General features: G+C 35.4%; 1 protein-coding gene across 1 annotated transcript; it reads left to right on the top strand.

Annotated features, from left to right (window-relative positions):
- Positions 1–3,226: 3,226 nt before the first annotated feature.
- On the top strand, positions 3,227–20,656 carry LOC129256313 (uncharacterized). The gene is made up of 7 exons (XM_064096917.1): positions 3,227–3,637; positions 5,496–5,751; positions 7,368–7,435; positions 8,863–8,997; positions 9,879–9,992; positions 17,241–17,359; positions 18,176–20,656. Exons 1-7 carry the CDS (start codon positions 3,406–3,408, stop codon positions 18,509–18,511), a joined length of 1,260 nt encoding a protein of 419 aa, XP_063952987.1. The 5' UTR covers positions 3,227–3,405; the 3' UTR covers positions 18,512–20,656.
- Positions 20,657–21,715: the final 1,059 nt, after the last annotated feature.

The raw sequence follows: 21,715 nt of genomic DNA, 5'->3' as shown, positions 1-21,715 counted from the left end.
ACATCTCTGGTGTGGACATATATAGATTCCGGGCAGGTGTTAAATGAACATCGGAGTTTTTGCAGTGTAGTGCGAGGTATGGAATTATCTAGAATTATCTAGAATTTAGATCAAATTCGGGGCAACTCAGTATCATGGGGGAGGGGTGTATAAAACAAACAATGCACGCATTCTTGTGCATAGAGGACATTATACAAATAATGCACGTAAGCGCGTGCATGCAGGGCCAAATAATGAACGATGTGCGAGAAGAGCTAATGGATATACCGCACCGAGGTCCGCAGGACCGAGTGCGGTATATCCATTTGGCGAGTCGAGCACAGAGTTCATTATTTTGGTCCTCAATGCACAGGAATGCGTGCATTGTTTGTTTGATACAACCCCTTCCTTCCCCATGCTACTGAGTTGCCCCGAATGCTATATTTTGATCTAAATTCTATATATTTCTAGACAATTTCAGACCTCGCACTATCCTGCACTCTGACGTCAGAGTGCAGGATAATACTTTTGGTATGACGTCAGAGTGCAGGATAGTGCATTTTTGATGCAATAGTGCGATTCGCTGAATATCATGTGATCCGATTTGGACCAATCAGATTACAGAACATTCTTGTGAGTTGTATAAAAACAATTAACTCTATGCTCGACTCGTCAAATGGATATACCGCACTCGGTCCTGTGGACCTCGGTGTGGTGTAACATGCGGTATATCCATTGGCTCTTCTCGCATATCGTTCATCGTTTAGCCCTGCATGCACGCGCTTACGTGCATTATACTGCTATTCACTTGTGAGAGAATCATCATTGTGAATATCGTTCTTCTTCTTCCTCTTCTTATTTATTATTTTTTCTTCTTCTTCTCCTTCTTCTTCTTCTCCTCCTTCTTCTTTCTCTTCTTCTTCTACTTGTTATTATTCTCCTTCTTCTTCTTCTTTTTCTTCTTCTTCTTTTTTTTTCTTCCCTTTTCTTTCTTCTTCTTCTTATTTATATTATTATTATCATCATTGTTGTTGTTGCTGCTGCTGCTGTTGTTGTTGTTGTTGTTATTCATCAATTGAAAGTCAGCGCAGCGCCCCTTGTCTGTGCGTGCGTGTTTTCGAAGGGGGCAATATTGATATGTCTTTCTCCCCCGGAAAGAGATCAAGTGATTTTAGACTTAATGCTATGTGGGTAATACAATCTTGCTTAATTTGACATTGAAATTTAAAATCAAAGGGAAAAACCACTTCTGAACACTAAGGTCACCGTCTATGATGGCGCTCTTCAATTCTTGCAGTTAAAGAAGATTTAGTTGAGCGTGATTGTTCTCTTCCCATTGGTGTACCGGGCATATTATACTGTATTTCGCAAAGATAGGTTCAGCGATAACTTTGAATGGATTTCCTCAGATTGGTTTATTTTGAGAAATGTAAAGCATACAGTGAAGCTGTATGCTTACGTTTAAAAGCATTTTGGTTTCTTTCAGATCATTCTTGAAAATTATATTCAATGATATTCCTTTCTCTTCAATAAATAGTGTCATGAGCATGGTTGGTTTGATTGGGTAGACATACTCCGTTAAACTATTAAAGGGGCTGGGAAATGGGTCAAAATATTTCAGTTTCCTTCTTCCTATTGAAGAATGTAAAATGGAATTAAGATAATTGCAGTTTGTGAAACTTAAGAGGGGCTTAAAGTTAATCAAAGTGAGAAAACAATTTTGAGTACTACATGCTTGGCGGATGGGGGAAATTCTCGCGATTTTTCTCGAGTCGCCAGGGAGGAAGCGGAAAGTGTGGCCTTTCTCACCACGAGAACCTAATTTTGTGATAGATTTTGACATAAATTACTGCCATTACATTTCACCTCTTTTCTCTCTCTCTCAATTTATTTTAACTTCACTTATTTTTTTATGTTCGTGTGGCTTTATGGTCCTGTAACTACAAGCTCTATATCATGTACGTGTCAGTGAATTACGATAGTCGATACGCCAATCACACCTTTCCGATGAGAAAGATACGATGCATCTTTTTTCATTAAACATTGAGCTTAGGCTAAGGTCACAACTCCAAAATTTAGCCTGCTCGGCGACCGGGCGGCGAGTTTTTAGCCAATTTCGCCCGGGCACCGACCGGCAGTCGTCCGGGCACCACTGTTTTGGGGGGCATCGCTTGGTCGCTGCTCAAGATTTAGAGCGGAGTTAAAATTCTAGCAGCGCCTGTTCACTTTTCACTCGCCGCCCGAAATACTTTCGGTGCCCGGCTTGGTCGCCGTCGAACGATTTAGGTCGAAAATTTAACTGCTTGGATCAACCGCTGACGAGCGGTCATCGGCCGGTCACCGGCAGCTGGCCGGTCAGAGATCGGTCGATGATCTCGCGGCGAATTCAAGATCAGACGGGCGATCACCTAAAAATAGACCGATGACCAGAGGGGGACCGCCCGGAAAACGTGGGTCGTCAGCCGATCACTGCTCGGACGCCAAACAGATAAGTTCCCCGATTTGACCCAGATACCGGGCACTGCTCGGCCACCGCTAAGTATTTTCACAGCCCGATAGACTTTTACAAAAATCGTTCGACGATGCCTAAATTCTAGCGCTGCCCGAGCAGGCAACTAATCGGTCAGTCGCCGCTCTGAGTTGTGACTTAAGCCTTAATGTGAATTTATAATCATACACCTAAGTATGTTCAGACCCTCCATGTAATATGTTATGAATGTCTAATCAGACTACATCATCAAGATATAATACAAGGAAAATCATCGTATAACCTATCATAACAGCCGCCATCCAACCATCGCCATGAGCCCCGCCTCCTTTATACTCTTAGTAGAGTTCTCTCAAGTTGCCACGAAATTATATCACTTAACGTGACAAACCACGCTCATCTAAGTACCATATTGTAGGCCGAATATTATTCAAAATCCTACACTCCCATATCAATCTATTTGGTTCATGCAAAATATTATATACTGCGTACAAAGATCAAGGTTCAAAGACGAATTTGTAGTTGCGTTTCAATAAACTCATCCAACCGTGGATAGTCCGCCCAAAAAAGTGACAAAGGGAAATATGCTACCAATTTTTTCATTGTTACAGAACTATTGTTGTTGTTGGGGTGTGTTTGAAACGTGTATGTGTGGAGGAGATGAGTAGGGAGGAAGAGAGAGAGAGAGAGAGAGAGAGAGAAAGAGGGGGAGATCATTGTGTGTGCACTTCCTGCGATGTATGATGGCTTGTTGGTTTCATACAAATATAAATGAGTATATTTTACGTATTGCACTCGCAAAGTTTTTTGGGTGTGGACGTTCAAGTCATATTAATATCAATCGAAAAGTCTAAATCATTACTGTTCGAGAGTGATAAGTACATGAAGTAATGTTCACGTTGAAATAGTGTGTTTCGTCTCATTTGATTGGCAAGAACATGGGGGTTCTCCTGAAATTATGGACTGGGTTATTATTTTTTGTCATTTTTCGCTGCGGAACGTTTATCGCAGGATATTCAACCGGGCCACCAGACTCAGCGTGCTCAGATCTTTTACCTGGACATGTTGACGATGCTAACAACCAGATTCAACCACAACAAGGAACATTATCGCCATACCTAATCTTCAGAGGAAACCAGGATAAATATGATTTAGATAATCCTATAACAGGTATGTCGATTAATTTTTTATCATAATTATCTTCATCATTATTGAAATTGTTATATTTAGTATTATTATTACTATTATTTTTCATAATTATCATTATAACCATCATATTGTTATCATGACCATCATCATCAATGTAATTATTAGTATTATAATCATCATCATCTTCTTATTGTTATTTTATGATCAATCTTATTTATAATTAGCATTATAATTACTGTTGTTATTACCATTATTTCAATTTGTATAACTACATGAATAGCATTATTGTCATCATTATAGAAACTGGCTCCCGGACTTTAGTTATTTACATGTAAGGTGAACACAATGAAATATGTATGTAAGTGAAGTATACAGTATAATATATAAATGGTCAGAGTTCTAACTTTCTTCTGGCAAGCTCTGATACATGTATTGTATATGATCATCATCTAAAAAATATGAATTAGAAGAAATAAACAAAGTAGAAAAATTTATATTTTCGATTTCTTATTTTAAATCTCATTTCAAAAATACAATAGAATTCGACACAAGAATGCCATATCGATGTTTTATTTCATGACTTGATTAAAAAGGCAAATGTCAAGTGAAAAAGATAACAATTATAAATAGTAAATAATGCTTTAAAGTGAACGAATTAATTGCTGTTATTCTAGTCATGGTCACGCTTGCAATAAGTAAATTATCATAAATAACGGCCCATAATGAACTAGATGCAAGATACAGACTGAAAGTCATTCCTAAGAAACAATACAATGTAATGTGAATGCACCCAACACCAGTTCGTCCTTTTAAACTTGAATTTGTATTCTATTTTTTTATTGTGTGGGTATTTGAGATAAAAGGTGAACTTCGAGAAGAAATAGCAACTGGAATTTGCACAAATCGGCAATATTCTCCATGATACATGAATGTAAAATTATGTGATGGTTGCCTCACATTTTAAACGTGTGTTATTTTGGAGTATGATGAATTATCAGCCTCTTATTACAGTCTGAGCATAAACACATTCCTCAATCTTTCATGTGGTTTGGCTTATTTCCTTTCCATAAATGATATCCTAAATAAGTAGAAATTATGAAGATGTAATGCTGCGGTCACAAATACTTTTACAAACACCGTAAGGATGATTTGATATACCATTCATTGTTATGTATAACAATCGTTCGTAAGGTATTCTTAAAGGTATATGACCGTGGCATAAACTATTTAAAAAAACCCACGAGAAGCAGTTCTACAGATAAATTAACAGGATCGTGACGCGAAGAGACGGGATCATTTTTACGGCTTAGGATAAACGTAAACACATAAACAATAATAAATTGTCGGTGACAGTGTCAGTGACAGGTAAACTAAACTGATACTAAAATAAGGAATGGTCGCAACATTCACGGTCTCTATAGTATTTTGAAATGACGTATCCATATCTTACAACCAAATTCCCAAAGATAACCGATCCATGTTTTGGAGGCGGGTTTGGGGGCAAAAGTAAAAAAAAATGTGTACATTTTCGGCCTTTTTAGCAATATTTTAATGCCAAGTTTAATTAATGGTTTTATGGTGCCTTACAATGTTTTTTTTCCTTTGGGGCGATTGCCCCACACCCAGGATCAACACATTTGTAACCAGACATTGAGATTACTGCATTGTGGTCAGTTACATGTTCAACTAGTAGCGATTTGAATAATGTCTTCTTCTTCTTCATCATCATCATCATAATCACATCATCAGTATTATTATTGATATTGTTATCATTATCATTATTATTGCATACTTATAACGTTGAATTTGGAATATGATGAATATTATTTTATGTGATACCCTCTCCCCCCCCCCCCCCCCCATTTATTCGGATTTGCAGTGACGATACTTCGGAACCCTGGAGTCCCTGGATCCATAAACTACAGGGGATTCGCAATGAAAGCGGTGGCAAATGATTCGGTAGATGCACCTGCCGTCGGAATCTGGACAGGTCATCCGGTCGGTTTCCGATATGGGAGCTGCTCGAGTGGCCCGAATCGCATGGTAACGCATGACTCCTCGGCTGAGAAAGGTGCCGACGAGTTGAGGGAATTCTTGTGGAGAGCTGATGAAGATTATGGAGAAATTCGGTTTATGTGAGTTTTCAAAGAACGCTCTCCTCTTGAGAGAAATAGAAGGGGTGATTATGGAGACAGAGACAAAGGCGGAGAGAGAGAGAGTTGGAAGAAGAACGATGTGGTAGAGAGGGGGAAAGAGAGGGGGGTGGAGAAAGAAAAGTGGAAGTAGGTAAAAAGCGAAAAGGGAGAAAGTGAGTTGAGAGTGGAAGGGAATAATGTAGGTAGACTGGCAGGGGTGGTTCTTAATATTAGTTTGATGTTATATTTAAATGTATGTTCTTTATGTGCAATTGCATTTGCAATTTTATCGCATATTTGTGTTAAAGCCTGGACAATATAACCTTTCATGAATCCACATCGGTTTGAGTTTAGAAAATGAAAAAGATCTAGGAAACTTACAAAGTCTGTTCTCTAATTGATTATTTCATGAGGAATGTCCTTTTTGACAACAGGATTTACATTTGCAATTTTTAGGGAATCAAGGCATTTACCGGTGCTGATCGACAGATTGAAATATGAGAGGCAATATAAATGTATGATCTGTTTAAAGGACAAGTCCACCCCAACGCAAAAAATGATTTGAATAAAAAGATAAATATCCAACAATAACACTAAAAATTTCAAAAAAAATCGGATGTAAAATAAGGATTATGACATTCTAAATTTTCGCTTAATTTCACAAAACAGTTATGTGCACATCCTGGTCGGTATGCAAATGGGGGGACTGATGACATCACTCATATTTCTTTTGTATTTTATTATATGAAATATTTTAATTTTCTCCTCATTGTCCTGTGAAACAAGGTTTTATTCCTCCCTGAGCTAAAATTCTATGGTTCAATTAAGTTGGTCTTTAATGTCAAACTGGTAAAAATGGAAATATTGTATAATTCAAACAATAAAGAACAAAAGAAATAGTGAGTGATATATATAAACTCTCTCATTTGCATGCCACTGAGTTGTGCATATAACTGCGCATATGAATAAGCGAAACTTTAAAATGTCATAACTTTCTTATTTTACATCCAATTTTGATGAAAATTTCAGCATCATGCTCGTTTGATTTTTTCTACTGATTCAAATAAATCTTGTTTGGGGGGGCGGTGGACTTGACCTTTAAGTAAGAAAGTGCTAATTCTGGCTTGGCACTGTAATTTGCTTGGTTAGATATTTTTCTTTATTCTTTTTAGGGGGGAATTTCAATTAGTTCCTGAACATTTGTGGGGTTAAAGATAATCAATAATTAGTAGTTGTAGGGAAAATTTGCACAATTAATGTTGCATCTGATTGGCAAGCACTTAGAAGTTATAAAATATGAGTATTTATCTAGATCTATGTCATACATACACTCTAAAAATTATTGGGTAAAATACTACATGAGGGTAATTATGTGTCTAACTAATATTGGGCATTTCTTTTCGGCACTTTTTTTATCCAGTGTGATGAAAATTTTGCCCATTCTAAAGTAATTGCTGCTTATTTGTTAACCTTATACCATGTTATACTGGACAATATGCAATTGCCATCGTACTGGTTTGCATTTTACCCAATATTTTTTACAGTGTACAGAACCCATAATCATCATCTCTTGTTTATTTTTTCCTTTTAATTTCTTTTTATTCCATCAATTTAAGATCCACGTTCGTTATAGACCGTCAGACGTTTTACACAAACCGCCAGACAGCTAGTCTGTCTTTCAGGGGTAAGTAAGTAGATGATTTAACATGGTTGGTTAAAAGGAGTAAGGTGATGGGTTGTGCAGCATTAATGAAGAAAAAACGCACAATTCTGAAATTTTCGCGTCATGCAATCATAGTCTTTTCGCATACGTCCAATGTAAGAGATAATTGAGCGAACTCATTTCAAAATCGGATTGGAGAAGGCAAAGATGAGTTGCTACTAACCTTCCAACTCGTTGAATAATTGATCTACTTTATTTTATGCATTTGTTTGTTTATTTATTTATTTGATTAATTATGTTATTCTTGAAATGTAAGAAGTATAAAATCTAATTGATAAGAAAATTTAATTGATAATTAAAAGAAAAATAGTTCACTGACAGAATAGTTTTGGATAGGCTTATTTCCGATGCGGTCTTATTGCGTAAATCGTACTGCATGGGAGCAGAAATACGATAATTATGTGCAATATAACAACAACGAATATTACACAATGGTTAAATAATTGACAAGAACTTTGCAAGAACTTGTAGAAAGATTACTTAAGATTACCAACAAAGATATGTGTGGCATGATTAACTGTTGTCCACGTTTTCACTCATAAGTAGATTCAAGATTTTGGTATTCCTTTAATGCACAATGAAATAATCATGAAAATTTCCTTCCGGCTTTAACCTTTTTAGAAGACAATTACATGATTTTATACCATTTACATAAAAAAGTATTTCTTATGCATCCTTCACGATTTGGTCAAACAAAATTAGTATCGTATGTAGGGATATTTGCGACAATAGTAACATTTATTGATAATAATGATCAAATACATCCGAGTATAATTTTCATGCGTATGATGCAGCACTAGTTTTTTAGACTTTTAATCTTCATGAATTAATCTGGCTCTTTCAAGTTCAATACTCCGGATTGGTTTTCTTGGGAAAAAGATGAATTTTACAATCATATTCTGAATTATTCCTTTTCCTGCCAAAACAACTATACGGATATGAAATGTATAAAAGAAAAAAATACGTCTCGACTTCATATTCATACATGTTTGGTAACGATACAACAATTTAAGCAAGAATTTGCCTTTTTAGCATAATTAAGTTACTAACTCTGTCCTCCGATTTACTTATTCGTTCCCACATCTTACAAAGTCGTTCCCTCGTCTTACTTGTTCCCTCGACATAAAATTATTTCCCACGACACACTGCCTCATTTTCTTAGCCTAAGTTAGGCTGAGTTATATCATGGGAACGCGTTAATATTATAAAGTCGAAGGAATGAGTTGATAATTAAATTTAAAAATATGAAAAGTTGCCTCAAGGGCTCCGTCTGTAGCTTTTTTTCCAAAAGAGGAAGCTATTCCTCATCAGGTCCTATTTCCTGTTTATTGATCTGTATATTTGGTATCTACTTATCAGCCCTCATGCACATTTCATCCTAATTTCAGAGGACCCCTGCTTAACAAACAATCCTTGCTTAAATGGAGGACTGTGTTCAGCCACAGTTCAGCCAGGAACTCCTGAAAATGTCGTCTTTTCGTGTACCTGCTCTGATTCTTGGGAAGGAGACACGTGCCAAACACGTAAGTACTACACTGCAAAACTAACACGCTGGCATTGAGTTAACACCAGCCTGGTATCTATATCGGTCCACACCAGAGAGGTATGAAACAACACCGGTTTGGTGTTAGACTGACACCAATTGGCACTTAAGCAACACCAATAGTGTTAAACCAATATCGGTTTGATTCTTAACTAGTGTTGTTTCAACACCTCTCTGGTGTGGACCGATATAGATACCAGGCTGGTGTTAAATTAGCACCGGCGTTTTTGCAGTGTAGGTAATGTAGATATCGTTCTTCTTAAAATTCAAAAATACAATTTTCATAAAACTTTACCCGTGACACACTAAGAGGATATACATTGGTGAGATTGCATGAAAATATATTTTTAAGCTGCTATACAATTCGCTATTTGGGTAGGCCTATATAGCGTTTGACTGTTTTTCTGTGATAATCATGGAACTGAGAATTTGTCGGACGAAAATGTTGATGGTGCGCTCCCCTGATACCGGCGGCGGGCATATTCAAAATGTCTTGCTCAAGGCAGGGCATATAAGTACTTTGCCGGACTTTCAATCGTAATGTTAGGCGCCATAGACCACTCGGCCATATGACACATCCAATCTATACGGTACGGTAATGACAGGTGCATAATAAATTATTGGATTATACTGCAAGTTTATTACGATCAAAATATTACATGGCAAAGAATCAGGATATAGTCAGAGAAGTTCATAACTGGAGATCATGGCATTCAAGATTTCCGTGGTATATGGCAACTAAAGACTATAAGTTTTATCAAGTACTTATTTTTTTACTACCTTCTCTTATATTTTATCAAGATCTCTCTTTTTAAATCTTATTTTGTTTTTCATGAATATGTTATCTCTTTGTATCCATAGAAATTGAGGGATGCAGGGGCAATCCTTGCGTTAACGGAGATTGTACAGACAACGGAGGTTCCAGCTATACCTGCAGTTGTTATACTGGTTGGACAGGTTTAAATTGCGATTCTGGTAAGGGACAACCCACATACTCTAAAATTCGGGGATTAAACATTAATCCGGATCGAGTATGTGTTATGTTCATCAAAACTTTTTAAATTGTTAATTCCTTTCTACGAATTTTAGATTAATTAATTACACTTTTATTGATAAGACTGATAATTTGACTCCAATTATTAATTTAAAAACATTACTCTGAAAAATATTTGCTTAGAAACAGCGTTATTGAAGAGCCTTCCATTATTATCATTATTATTACATCGTGTGAGACTTGAATCCAATTATATAATTGACTAACCGTTGTCATGTTTTTTTTTGTAATAACATCCATGGGATTTACAGTGCAATTATTTCTTTTCGAGCCATAACAGAGAAATGCCACTCATGAGGATTTCCTATGATAATTTATTTTATTATTTTTTTGAGGGGGGTTATTCTGCGTCTGTGTTCTATTGCGGGGCGTTATAATGTGTACAGGGTGTTTCTAATTTTAAAAAAGATAACCGAAGTTCAAAGGTCAGCTATATCAAGAAAATCTAATTTATCCTTGTGATTTCTATTTTACTTAACTTAGTAACTCATCAACTTTAATTTGACACATTGAATACGTCACTATTATCACGGGTCACAGAGTTATAGTCCATCGAAGGTGCAGGGTACAAAACCCATTTTTTTCAAGTTTGGGGTTTTAATGTACATGTACGGAACACACTTTGTTGACGTAAGGGTTTCGTTTCTTCAGAGTTTTTCACTGCGGATATCAGTGAAATTTTATACTCTTCTGATAATTTCTTTTTGCGAGTGAATGTCACATAATCGGTATCTAGCTGCAAAGTTGGTTGAGCACATGTTTAGCATAAGATAGATGTTCTTCATCACTATCATACAATGCAATGATTAGAAAAGCAGTGCAGCGTCGACAAGGGAGGTACTGTGAAAACGTTGAAGTTGTTGATGCAAAAGGTAGGTATGAATGACGTGTTCAACAGAGATTGAAGCTAGGAAGTTGATATGTAAATGCCAGTCTCTCACAAAAAAGAGGTGACAGCATTTCACTAAAATTTCAAAGGAAAACTCTGATGAAACCAAATTGATTTTTAAGAGTTTTAAATCCTTACAACAAAGTGGGTTTCTCGCATGTACATAGAAACCCTAAAACTTGAAAAAAATAGGTTTTGTACCCTTTGCCTTCGATGGACCATATCTCTATGACCTGTGACAACTGTGACGCAAGCAAGGTGTCAAATTAAAGTTGATGAGTTACTTAGTTAAATAATATAGAAATCACACGAAATTATGTATAAATTATGTATTGTTGATATAACTGACCTTTGAACTTCGGTTACCTTTTTAAAAAACACCCTGTAAAAAAACAAATTCTTTCATTATTACGGAAATGATATAGTCAGGTAGATATGATCGAAATTTTGACATGACCGTCAAGTGGGGTATATATGCATTTTTTTTGCTCAAAGTTGTAGTATAGGGTGTCTTCTTTAAGAATCCGAAGGGTGCCACCTGGGCACCCTTGGGCATTTTTTCTATTGACGTCATAAGCCACGCCCAATTTTTCACAAATAATAAACATCTCATGTTTGGTATCAAATTAAAACTTATGACAAATCAAATGTAAATATTTTTACTTATATGAAATTTTAGCTATGTAAAGGTCATTTAAGTTCATTAAAGGTCATAAAAGGTCAAATTATGACACAAAAAGGTAATACATTATAATGCGGAGCCTCTCATGTTTTGAAAGCTAACGCAAAGCATAATTATTGGCAATTTTTGCTGAAATTTGTAGTTGAGGTTCTGTATATATATAATGGCACTCTAAGGAAAAAAATTGACATAATAAGCCGTACCCACTTTTTCACACTCCTCTCAGTTTTGACTTTTCTATTTTACTGAATAAACTTGAGATGTTTGCTATCAAATTAAATCTAATGAAAATTCAAAAAAAAAAATATGGATCTCATGGCATTTAAAGGACAAGTCTACCCCAACAAAACAAAAGTTGATTTGAATAAAAAGAGAAAAATTCAACAAGCATAGCACTGCAAATTTCATCAAAATCGGATGTAAAATAAGAAAGTTATAATACTTTAAAGTTTTGCTTAATTTCACAAAACAGTTATATGCACATCCTGGTCGGTATGCAAATGAGGAGACTGATAACGTCATCCACTCACTATTTCTTTTGTAATTTCTTATATGAAATACGAAATATTATTATTTCCTCCTCATTGTCAAGTGAAACAACAATTAATTCCTCCCTGAACATGTGGAATTAACATTGTCTGATGCTATGTAATTCATTCAAGTTGGTCCTTATTGTCAAATCTGTAAAAAATGAAATATTGTGTAATTCAAACAATAAAAAACAAAAGAAATAGTGAGTGAGGGACATCATCATCTGTCTCATTTGCATTTCACTGAGTTGTGCATAACTGTTTTGTGAAATAAGCGAAACTTTAAAATGTCACACAACTTTCTTATTTTACATCCGATTTTGATGAAATTTTCAGCATTATGCTAGTTTGAATTTTCTCTTTTTATCAAAATCAACATTTTTCTGGGATGGACTTGACCTTAAAGAGGTCAGTTTAGGGTAATAAATGGTCGAATTTGGCAACAAATGTAAGTTTTCTCATAATGCAGAAAATATCGTGTCTTAAATACAAACAATTCAAGTATTTTATTATTTTTACTGAAAGTTGTAGTTGAAGGAGTGTTAAGTTGCGTGGTAATATTACATTAGATGGAGAGGAATTGGAAGAAGGTGATGAAGCAACTTTTGTAGGTATAACAATTGATAAGCATCTGTCATGGAAAGGCCGTATACGGACGATTAACTCAAGTATACGTAAGAAAATAGGAATTTTGTTTCGGTTACGACATTTTGTACCAAATTTACTTTGATATTATTATCCAAAGCTTTTATAGAGCCACATCTCACTTATGACATTGAGGTGTGGGGGAGTATTTGCAAGAGCAGCCTGAATTGTATACTGTAGAAGCTGTTATTTTCGCGTACAGAATTTTTCGCGAATCACGGGGGTCCCGACATTTTCGCGGGTTGTTATATTCGCGATCGGAAGATGTAGAAAATATTTCCACAGCACTTATAAGAAGTAAATCTAGTGCAAATCACGTGCATATCTCTACTCCTAAAAGTCCCCATGCTGATGTGTGTTTTGTACATAAATATGTCCCTGTAAAAACAGTTACAAACTGTGGAAAAAAAGTGGTTTAAATTTCATTTTTTTTACCTTTAAATCTGAAAATTCATCATGCCACAGTTTGATCTGTAATTTATAGGGTTAAGCAATCTTTAGAATTGGTGTTTTGTTCTATTAATTTTTCAAAAAGATGGTAAAAGTGCAAAAATTTGGAATTTTGTGAACAGAATCTTCACCTTTAAAAGCTCTGGTCATGTGACTTATGAATATTAATGAGTATGCAAATAGCTGCCAATACGTGTGTATAGAGTCAATCAGATGACAATAAAATCAAATTATTTCATGGAAAATACATTTTAATATTACAGTGAGTGTATAGATATTGTTGAAATAATGTTAGAAAATACTTTAGGCTCTGATTTTGTTTGAGAAATTAAAAAAAGTGAAATTCTAGCTAACTTTTTGAATCACTAACTGTACTTTCTAAGCCTTATTTTTTGTACATATAGAGGTGCATATCTCCTTTATCTCACTATACAGTATGTTTTCAATAGCAAAGCTTTGCTGCTGGGGACATTGGCACTTACTATTGAAAGTGTGTCAATATTTTCACGTGTTGTTAAATTCGCGGCCGATCGGCAATTCGCGAAATCCGCGAAAATAAAACCCCCGCGAAAATTACAGCTCATACAGTATATCTTTCCAAAAAATGTCAGTGCGTGCAATTACCTTTAGTCAGTGGCAAGCTCATTCTCGCCCTTTATTTAATGATTTAAAGATTCTTAATGTTTATGATTTGCATGATCTATCAGTATGTACCTTCATGTATGATCTGCGTAATAATAACCTACCTCACTCCTTAGCAGATTATTGTAACCTAATTGAGCACAATTATCCTACTAGACAGAAGAAAGGCCAACAAGTAAATCTTCCAAGACTAAAAAACAACTCAAGGCAAATTTTCACTTTCTTTTCTTGGTAGCAATTTCTGTAATAAAGTACCAGTTGAAATTAAATTAAAGAAATCAAGAAAAAATTTAGGAATTCTCTAAAAAGTTATTTGTTTTCATAAATTCACACCATCAACATGTAAGTCTACAGTAGATTATTAATACAATTAAGATACTTAAAAATATGTTGATGATAACCCTTTACAAGGAATACATTGCAATTTAATTTTTTTTTTCTTCTTAAATGTGCATATTGTAATATTTGTGGGGCCAGGCTCGATTAGCACTTGTGCTATTTTCTGGTCCAATTTACCATCGTATTTTATACATTTGTAACTGTTATGCAATTTGTTTCATAAACATGTGAATATTGTTGGTAAATACATAAATCAAATCAAATATTGGGACAGAAAAAAATTAACACACAATAAGAAACATAACAAATTGCATTTATTGATGAAAATCATAGTTGAAGATTTGTATATTGAAAATCTGACAGGTGCCACCTTGGCACCCCAATTCATTTTTAATGACATCCAAACAACGCCCCCTTTCACATTGATCTTTGACTTGTATTTTACGGAATAAACATATCATGTTTGGTATTAAATTACTTTTCTTTCGAAGGCTCGTCCGATTTTTCTATCACTTCAGTCTCAACTGCTTTTTCACCTTTTCTCTTTATTCAAAACAGCACAATGTTGTATTAATAATAATAATAGGCATTTATATAGCGCCATCTATCTAGAAATATTCTATTCCGAGGCGAGTTGTTATTATTAGTATTATTACCCCGGCTTTAGCTCGAGCTGCCTTTCAGCGCTCATGCGTTGAAGGAATCAATACTGCCGGGTACCCATTCACCTCACCTTGGTTCAGTGCAGCACAATGTGGATAAATTTCTTGCTGAAGGAAATTACGCCGTGGCTGGGATTCGAACCCACGACCCTCTGTTTCAAAGTCAGAAGACTAATCCACTGGGCCACAACGCTATACATTCCATTCACATATGATTTTTTTTATAGGCAATTTTTCCTTCAATATGAAGCAGGCTTATATAAAGCCCTAAAAGAATTATGGTAGAACAAAATAAATGTACGTGTCGACAGTAAGTATTTATATGTGCTCTCCTTAGAGATATCTTCAGAAGATAGCTAATAATTTCCACGTCGGACTTTTGATGATGCTGTCCCATAAGCTGCAATCGATGATTGGTTTCTGTTGACATGGCATCTACACTGAATCATCTCTCTACAAGAGAGGGATAAACACTTATGTCCGTATTAAAAACAAGAGATTCAATATTGCTCAGAATTATAGGTTACATTGCTGCCCCACACCTTAACTGACCTTTAAATGATCTGTACATGTTTTAAATGTCTGATGATCCATATATTTGCAATGAAATTTTCATTAGCTTTGATACCAAACATCATATGTTTATTCTGTAAAATAGAAAAGTCACAATTAAGAGGAATGTGAAAATGGGCGTGGCTTATGCTGTCAATACAAATGATTGCCTTAGAGTGCCAAAACCGTCAGATTCATAAAATGCACACACTCACAGAAATATTGCCAATGTTAAGTAAAAAAATAGCATGTAAGAATAAATTATACACAATCTATGTAAGATCTGGTAAAAAATGTCTACTTTGCCAGTTTGTAAGCATTTAAAATACATATGTGAATTGTAAAAAGGGTATTTAACCTCGTTTGGGTAAATATTACATAGTAATGGAGTCCAAAATACATGATGATTGGGAAAAGTTTTTCCACATCCGTGTTATGCGAAATGGCGATTGTGATTTATTATTTTTTTTTACACAATGGTGTTTTGTATATGAGCGAAATACACGGCGATTGTGAACTTAGATTTTTTACATATCGTGTTTTGTTTTATTGATATGCGAAATACACGGCGATTGTGTATTTAGTTTTTCTACATAATTGTGTTTTGTTTTATTGACACGTGCGCGCAGTGTAAAATTCAGAAGTTCTTAATTTTGAAGTACAAAATACCGTACTCTGGCAACATGGCGTACGTCGAAACGGTGCTGCGAGGATGGGGGCTTGGGGATTATGTGGACAAATTTGAAGGTAAGAATAGACACTTCTTTTTTATTTCATGAACAAATGATTGATGCTAGTTATAGCTCTTGCAGAGGTAAATTATATGCATGTACGTGAATGTGGTGACTTAAAATCTAATGACTTTAGCCACAGATCAGTGTAGTGTTCTGTCGTGTTCGGTCGTTGCGTCGCGTTGATGACCAACCGCGAACCTTCGCCCCGCTTGCTTTATTTGCAGCGCGGTTGTAAATTAGTGGTCGCTCTTAATTTGCATCACCCGAACACCAAAGTTTTATATGAGTCCAGGCATTGCAATAAAGATAAATCTGCAGATCTGAGGACAAGATTCATTTTCTTTAGATAATCAATGATGAACAGATAAATTTCACATATCAAAGAAAGTGAATAGGACGCGGACGTAGGCCTATACAGCGTCACTCGCATCGCTCCCCGGGCTATTACTAAACACTCGGGTCGCGTCCCCGCGCCGCGGCCCGTCGCGTCTCGCTGAGCCAATTTTTTTGCAATAATGTCTTCAAATCGGCAAACACCATGGGGAAAATAAATTTTTAAGTTATCGGCTGTTTTTAACCAGTTTCAGTGGTGTTCTCAAAGGGGGTGCGAGAGAAAATTTACTTTAAAATTTAATTTACTTAAAAGAAAAATATTAAATGAAAGGAAAATAAGTCAAGAATTGTAAATATTTTTTGTAAAGACTGACAAAATTATTAGAATGAAGTGAATAACACTCAATAGAATAAGTCTCTGAACTCTTCAAGCTAATGCTGTAAAAATGAGAAAGAAAGGGTGAGTGTGATGAAACCAAATTTTTTGCTTAAGGTCTTAAGGGGGGGGGGGAGTGTCAAATTGACACACCCACCCCCCCCCCCCCCCCCCAGTAATCTCAAGCACTGAAAATGCCCAGTTAGAATAGGGTTAAATAGAAGTGTCTTTGAAATAAATCTGGGGAAAGAGACTGATTTTTTGATATGTTAACAATTAATGAGATGTTTTTTAACGATTTTGTTACTGTTTTTTTTTTATTTCTTTATATTCAGAGCAAAAGAACAATCTAGCCTTTGGCTTGTTACCAGTACTATTTCCAGGTAGAAGAAAGGGGAAAGGGGGCAGATATTCAACCCGGGAAGCACAACTAGGATTCATAGATGTCCAAAATGTAAGTTGGGTCAGCTTGCTTTTTTTTAAATTGTAATGCTGTTTGGTCCTGTTAGTTAGCATGTTATAAAGTGTGTATCTTATAGTGGAGATTCTAGATACAACAGAGGCTCAATTCTGTTGCAGCTTAGGAGAAATCTCTAATTTTGCGAGAGACATTTGTATTGTATGTATGATTCTGATCTGGTTACCCACACTGTTTAATGCAAATTCCATGAAAATAAATTTTGATTCTCATAACCACTCTCACAAGAATTGATTTTGTGATTCTCGTAAATTGAACATTTCTTTATGTGCAATTACCCGGTAAAAACACTTAGACAGTGTGCAGCTTTCCCCCTCCCCCCCAAACTTAGACAGAATCAGGAACATGAATCACGAACCCATAAAAATGGCTTGTGTTCAATCAAAAAAGTCCCAACTTCCTGATTTGTTCTAGACATGAATAATAAATTTATAAATCGACATAGTTCATTCTTCACATCGAGCAAATGTCATTTCTTTCAGCGAAGAGGACTACGTGTAGTGCAAGTTCCTGATCAAGAATGGATAAAATATGCTTGAACTTGAACATGTTTTGTTTCGGGAAAATAGCCACCTCATGTCATGTGACCAGCCAATGGTCAGGGTCAGTAACTCTTGGTCAACGGTGTGTTCCATGAATTTTGATTCAGATTTTTATTTTTTTTCATTTGAAGATCTGTACTTAAGGTAATCCTGGCTAGAATTATCTATCAAAATTATATTTCCTGCCAATCCAGTTCTGAACCTCTTTTGCATGAATATTTTTCTCTTTTTCTCTCATTCTTCTGTTCAGGAAAACCTTGCACTAGACAAGTTCCTGGAAGATATTGTACCTGAAAGTCGACCTCAACCGTTCATACTAGTCATTGGGTCTCTCCTTAAACCAGTGCAAATTTTCATCATTGTGGAAAGGCGGGCATTGGAACAAAGTAGCTTAATGAAAGCCGTAGATACATGCTATAAAGCAGTGTATGTCCTGGATCTAGAATACCAGCCTCAGTGTTGTGGTGCGTGGGAGTTCCTACAAACATACATTTATGAGATGAAAGGAGCTGTAAAATGCAGTGCGATCAGGGAGTTCAGAATCTTCGAGACAGCCTATGAGTCAATAATGAATACCAACATCTAACTGTCCTCATGTGAGCTAGCAAGTTTATTGCCTTTCCAGATACTTTTGCTTAAGAGAAGTTCCTGTGTTGATAAATGTTTTGTTAAACTTTCTCTTTTTTTTGGAGGGGGGGGCGGTTAATTGACAAAGTGAATGTCAAACTGTAGACTGTTTAGTCGACTCGTTATCTGATATCTGAAGCCAGTTTGCAGCCCGCATTCAATAACTATACTTTGTTTCGCTTCAACTTCAGTAGTGATGACACTGTTTTGTAGTGTACGCAATGCTTTACGCACCTGCAAAGTTTCACAGTGATCCTGGGCCGAGATCTCGGGGGGGGGGGGGGGGCACTTGATGCCCCCCCAAAAAATAACGTAGTCTTTTTAGGGTTAAGTCAGAAAGTTGTTTGTTGTATGAAGTAAGGTCTTAATTATTATATTTTGTTAAGTTGTTTTCTTCAACTGCTTTTGTTTTTTAATTGACAAAGTAAATGTCAAACTGTAGACTGTTCAAACCTGACTTAGTAAATGTCAACTTGTAGACTGTTTAACCCTTTTCCTTTGGGGGCAGCGGGGGGTCAATTTGGCCCCCCTCCCTCAACAATCTGCGTGATAACTCCACAATGCGCATGGGGAGGGGTGGCACTTGATGCCCCCCCCAAAAAAAAGTTTTCACAGGGCCCAAAATAACCTAGTCTTTTTAGGGTTAAGTCAGAAAGTTTTTAGTTGTATGAAGTATGGTCTTAATTATAAGTAATTTTATATTTTGTTAAGTTGTTTTCTTCCAATGAACTTTTGCTCTAAAGAAGTTCCTATGTTGAGTGATGTCAACATTTTTTTAAACTGCTTTTGTTTTTTAATTGACAAAGTAAATGTCAAACTGTAGACTGTTCAAACCTGACTTAGTAAATGTCAACTTGTAGACTGTTTAACCCTATTCCAATGGGGGCGGGTCAATTTGGCCCCCTCCCTCAACGATTCACGTGATAACTCCACAATGCGCAGTGATCTCTGCAAGCATAATTGAATTGAAGTATGATTATGCTAAAATTAAGTCATTTCAGCCATTTGAATTTTAAAAGTGAATTTTTATATTGATTTATTGAAACATAGAAATATTGCATTGAATTTGTACCCAAAATCATGTTTTTTAGTCATTTTTTGACTTGATGAAAAGTTTTCAAAGGATCGTGGCCTTAAATCTGTATGTGCAGTCACGATAAATTTGGTGTTGACACTGTTGAAAGTTGTGCGATACTTGTTAAAAAAAATTCATGAAAGCTTGTGCCAAGACCACTATGCATTATGGAGATATTGTGTGAATCGTTGAGGGGGAGGGGGTCATCAAATAGACCCCCACCCCACCCCCCAGTTGGTTAAGGCCTGATCTGGGTGGTGAACTTATAAAGGCAGTTAAATTGTATGTAAAGAGTAGAAATGCACCTGTATGTGATATAATTATTCTGTGTATATTTCAAAACACTTCTCTCATTTCCATCATCTACATCTATAATGATTGTTTGTTTGCCCTAATTATCGTAATAATAATTAAATGACCTGATATTTTCAATAGGTGTTTTATACTTGACTCATTAGCTTGTCACCAAAAAGAGAATTCCAAAGTGTAGGGTGCCTGCATTTTTCCAATAGTTCGGATGTAGAAGCAATAACATGCCATATAGCCAGGGGAGGCGCCAGGGTGTTTTGGTAGGAGGGGCGAACTTTCCAGGGGGGGGGGGGGGGGTGACATCATGATATTTTTTGAAAATTGAACAACAGGGGTAAAATCAGGGTAAAATGGCTTATACATGATTAAAAACGCTATTTTTACAATTATCTACCCTTCACCCTTTCTTTTTCTTCCTCTTTTTCTTCTTTTCTCTTAATTTTTTTTCTTTTTTTTTCCTACTCAAAATATTGCAACCGCATCTTTCAGCAATTTACATGGGAGGCCTACTAGTTTTTCAAAACATTACTTAAAGTACATATATAATTTTTTTCCACCATTTTATATTCCTTGTTGTTGTTTTTATAGAATCATCCTAATTATTTGTAAATATTGTAATTAATAGTTATTTTTTCTAATCCCTTATAATTATTTGTATAAATAATTCATGTAATTTTGTTTCTAAATAAACATATAAATATAAAAAAAGTTGTTACATGTATATAATGATCGATGTGTTCTTGTCTGTGTCATTATAATATTACAATATATGTTCTTTTTTTACATGATTTTCTGTATAATTGTTTTATTTTGTAAAATATACCAAACTATTATTTAAGAATTTACATTTCAGCAAGGTAAAAACTTTACATAACTGCTGTGTATTTTTTTAAATGAATCATTTTGGTGTAAATTTTACTTCTGTATTCTGTACCCTTTACTCTGCTAGTACATGGAGAACCTATTGGGTGAACACAATAACAGAGTAAAGGGTACAGAATACTGAAGAAAAATTACAACAAAATGATGCATTAAAAAAATTAGTCAGCAAGTATGTAAAATTTTTACCTAGCTGAAATCTAATTCTTACATAATAGTTTGGTATATTTTACAAAATAGGGGTTAGGTAAAACTTTCCACAATTGTTGTGGAGTTCTATACGTACATCGCAGATGTGTATTTTTTACAAAATGAAAAAATTACACAGCAATTATGTAAAAAATTTACTTTGCAGAAATGTAAATTCTTACATAATAGTTTTGTATATTTTACAAAATAGGGGTTAGGTAAAATTTCACACAATTGTTGTGGAGTTCTATACGTACATCACAGTTGTGTAAAATTTAACACAACTTGTGTAAAATTTTCTGTGTGTGCACCCTCAACTACAAATGTCAGCAAAAAATGCATATTGCGTACAAAACGCTCTGGGTTTTTTTTTCTTCAAAACAGGAGAGGTTCCGGATTATATGTTGTATTGCCTTTTTGTTTCCCAATTTCACCATTTAAGACCTTTAATGACCTTTAAATAACACATCCGTGGCCTAAATGCCATGCGATCCATACAATTAAATCAATTTTTTCATTAGGTTTAATTTGATACCAAAACATATTTTTATTGTGTAAAATAGAAAAATATGGGCGTGGCTTAGGACGTCAATGAAAAAGAATGCCCAACGGTGCCTAGGTGGCAACCTTCGGATTCTTGAAGAATTAAGACACCCTATACCACCACTTTAAGCACACAAATTGCATATATACCCAACTTGACGATCATGT

The sequence above is a fragment of the Lytechinus pictus genome, chromosome 3, assembly GCF_037042905.1.
Source record: "Lytechinus pictus isolate F3 Inbred chromosome 3, Lp3.0, whole genome shotgun sequence".
In the NCBI taxonomy this organism is placed as follows: domain Eukaryota; kingdom Metazoa; phylum Echinodermata; class Echinoidea; order Temnopleuroida; family Toxopneustidae; genus Lytechinus; species Lytechinus pictus.
The sequence above is the reverse complement of the archived record's forward strand: the minus strand, read 5'-3'. Positions and strand labels throughout refer to the sequence as shown.

Coding starts and splice junctions, on each gene's coding strand:
- LOC129256313 (XM_064096917.1), top strand. CDS start 3,406: ATGGGGGTTCTCCTGAAATTATGGACTGGGTTATTATTTTTTGTCATT. Junction 8,998..9,878: donor AGGAGACACGTGCCAAACAC/GTAAGTACTACA, acceptor TTGTATCCATAG/AAATTGAGGGATGCAGGGGC. Junction 17,360..18,175: donor GATTCATAGATGTCCAAAAT/GTAAGTTGGGTC, acceptor TCTTCTGTTCAG/GAAAACCTTGCACTAGACAA.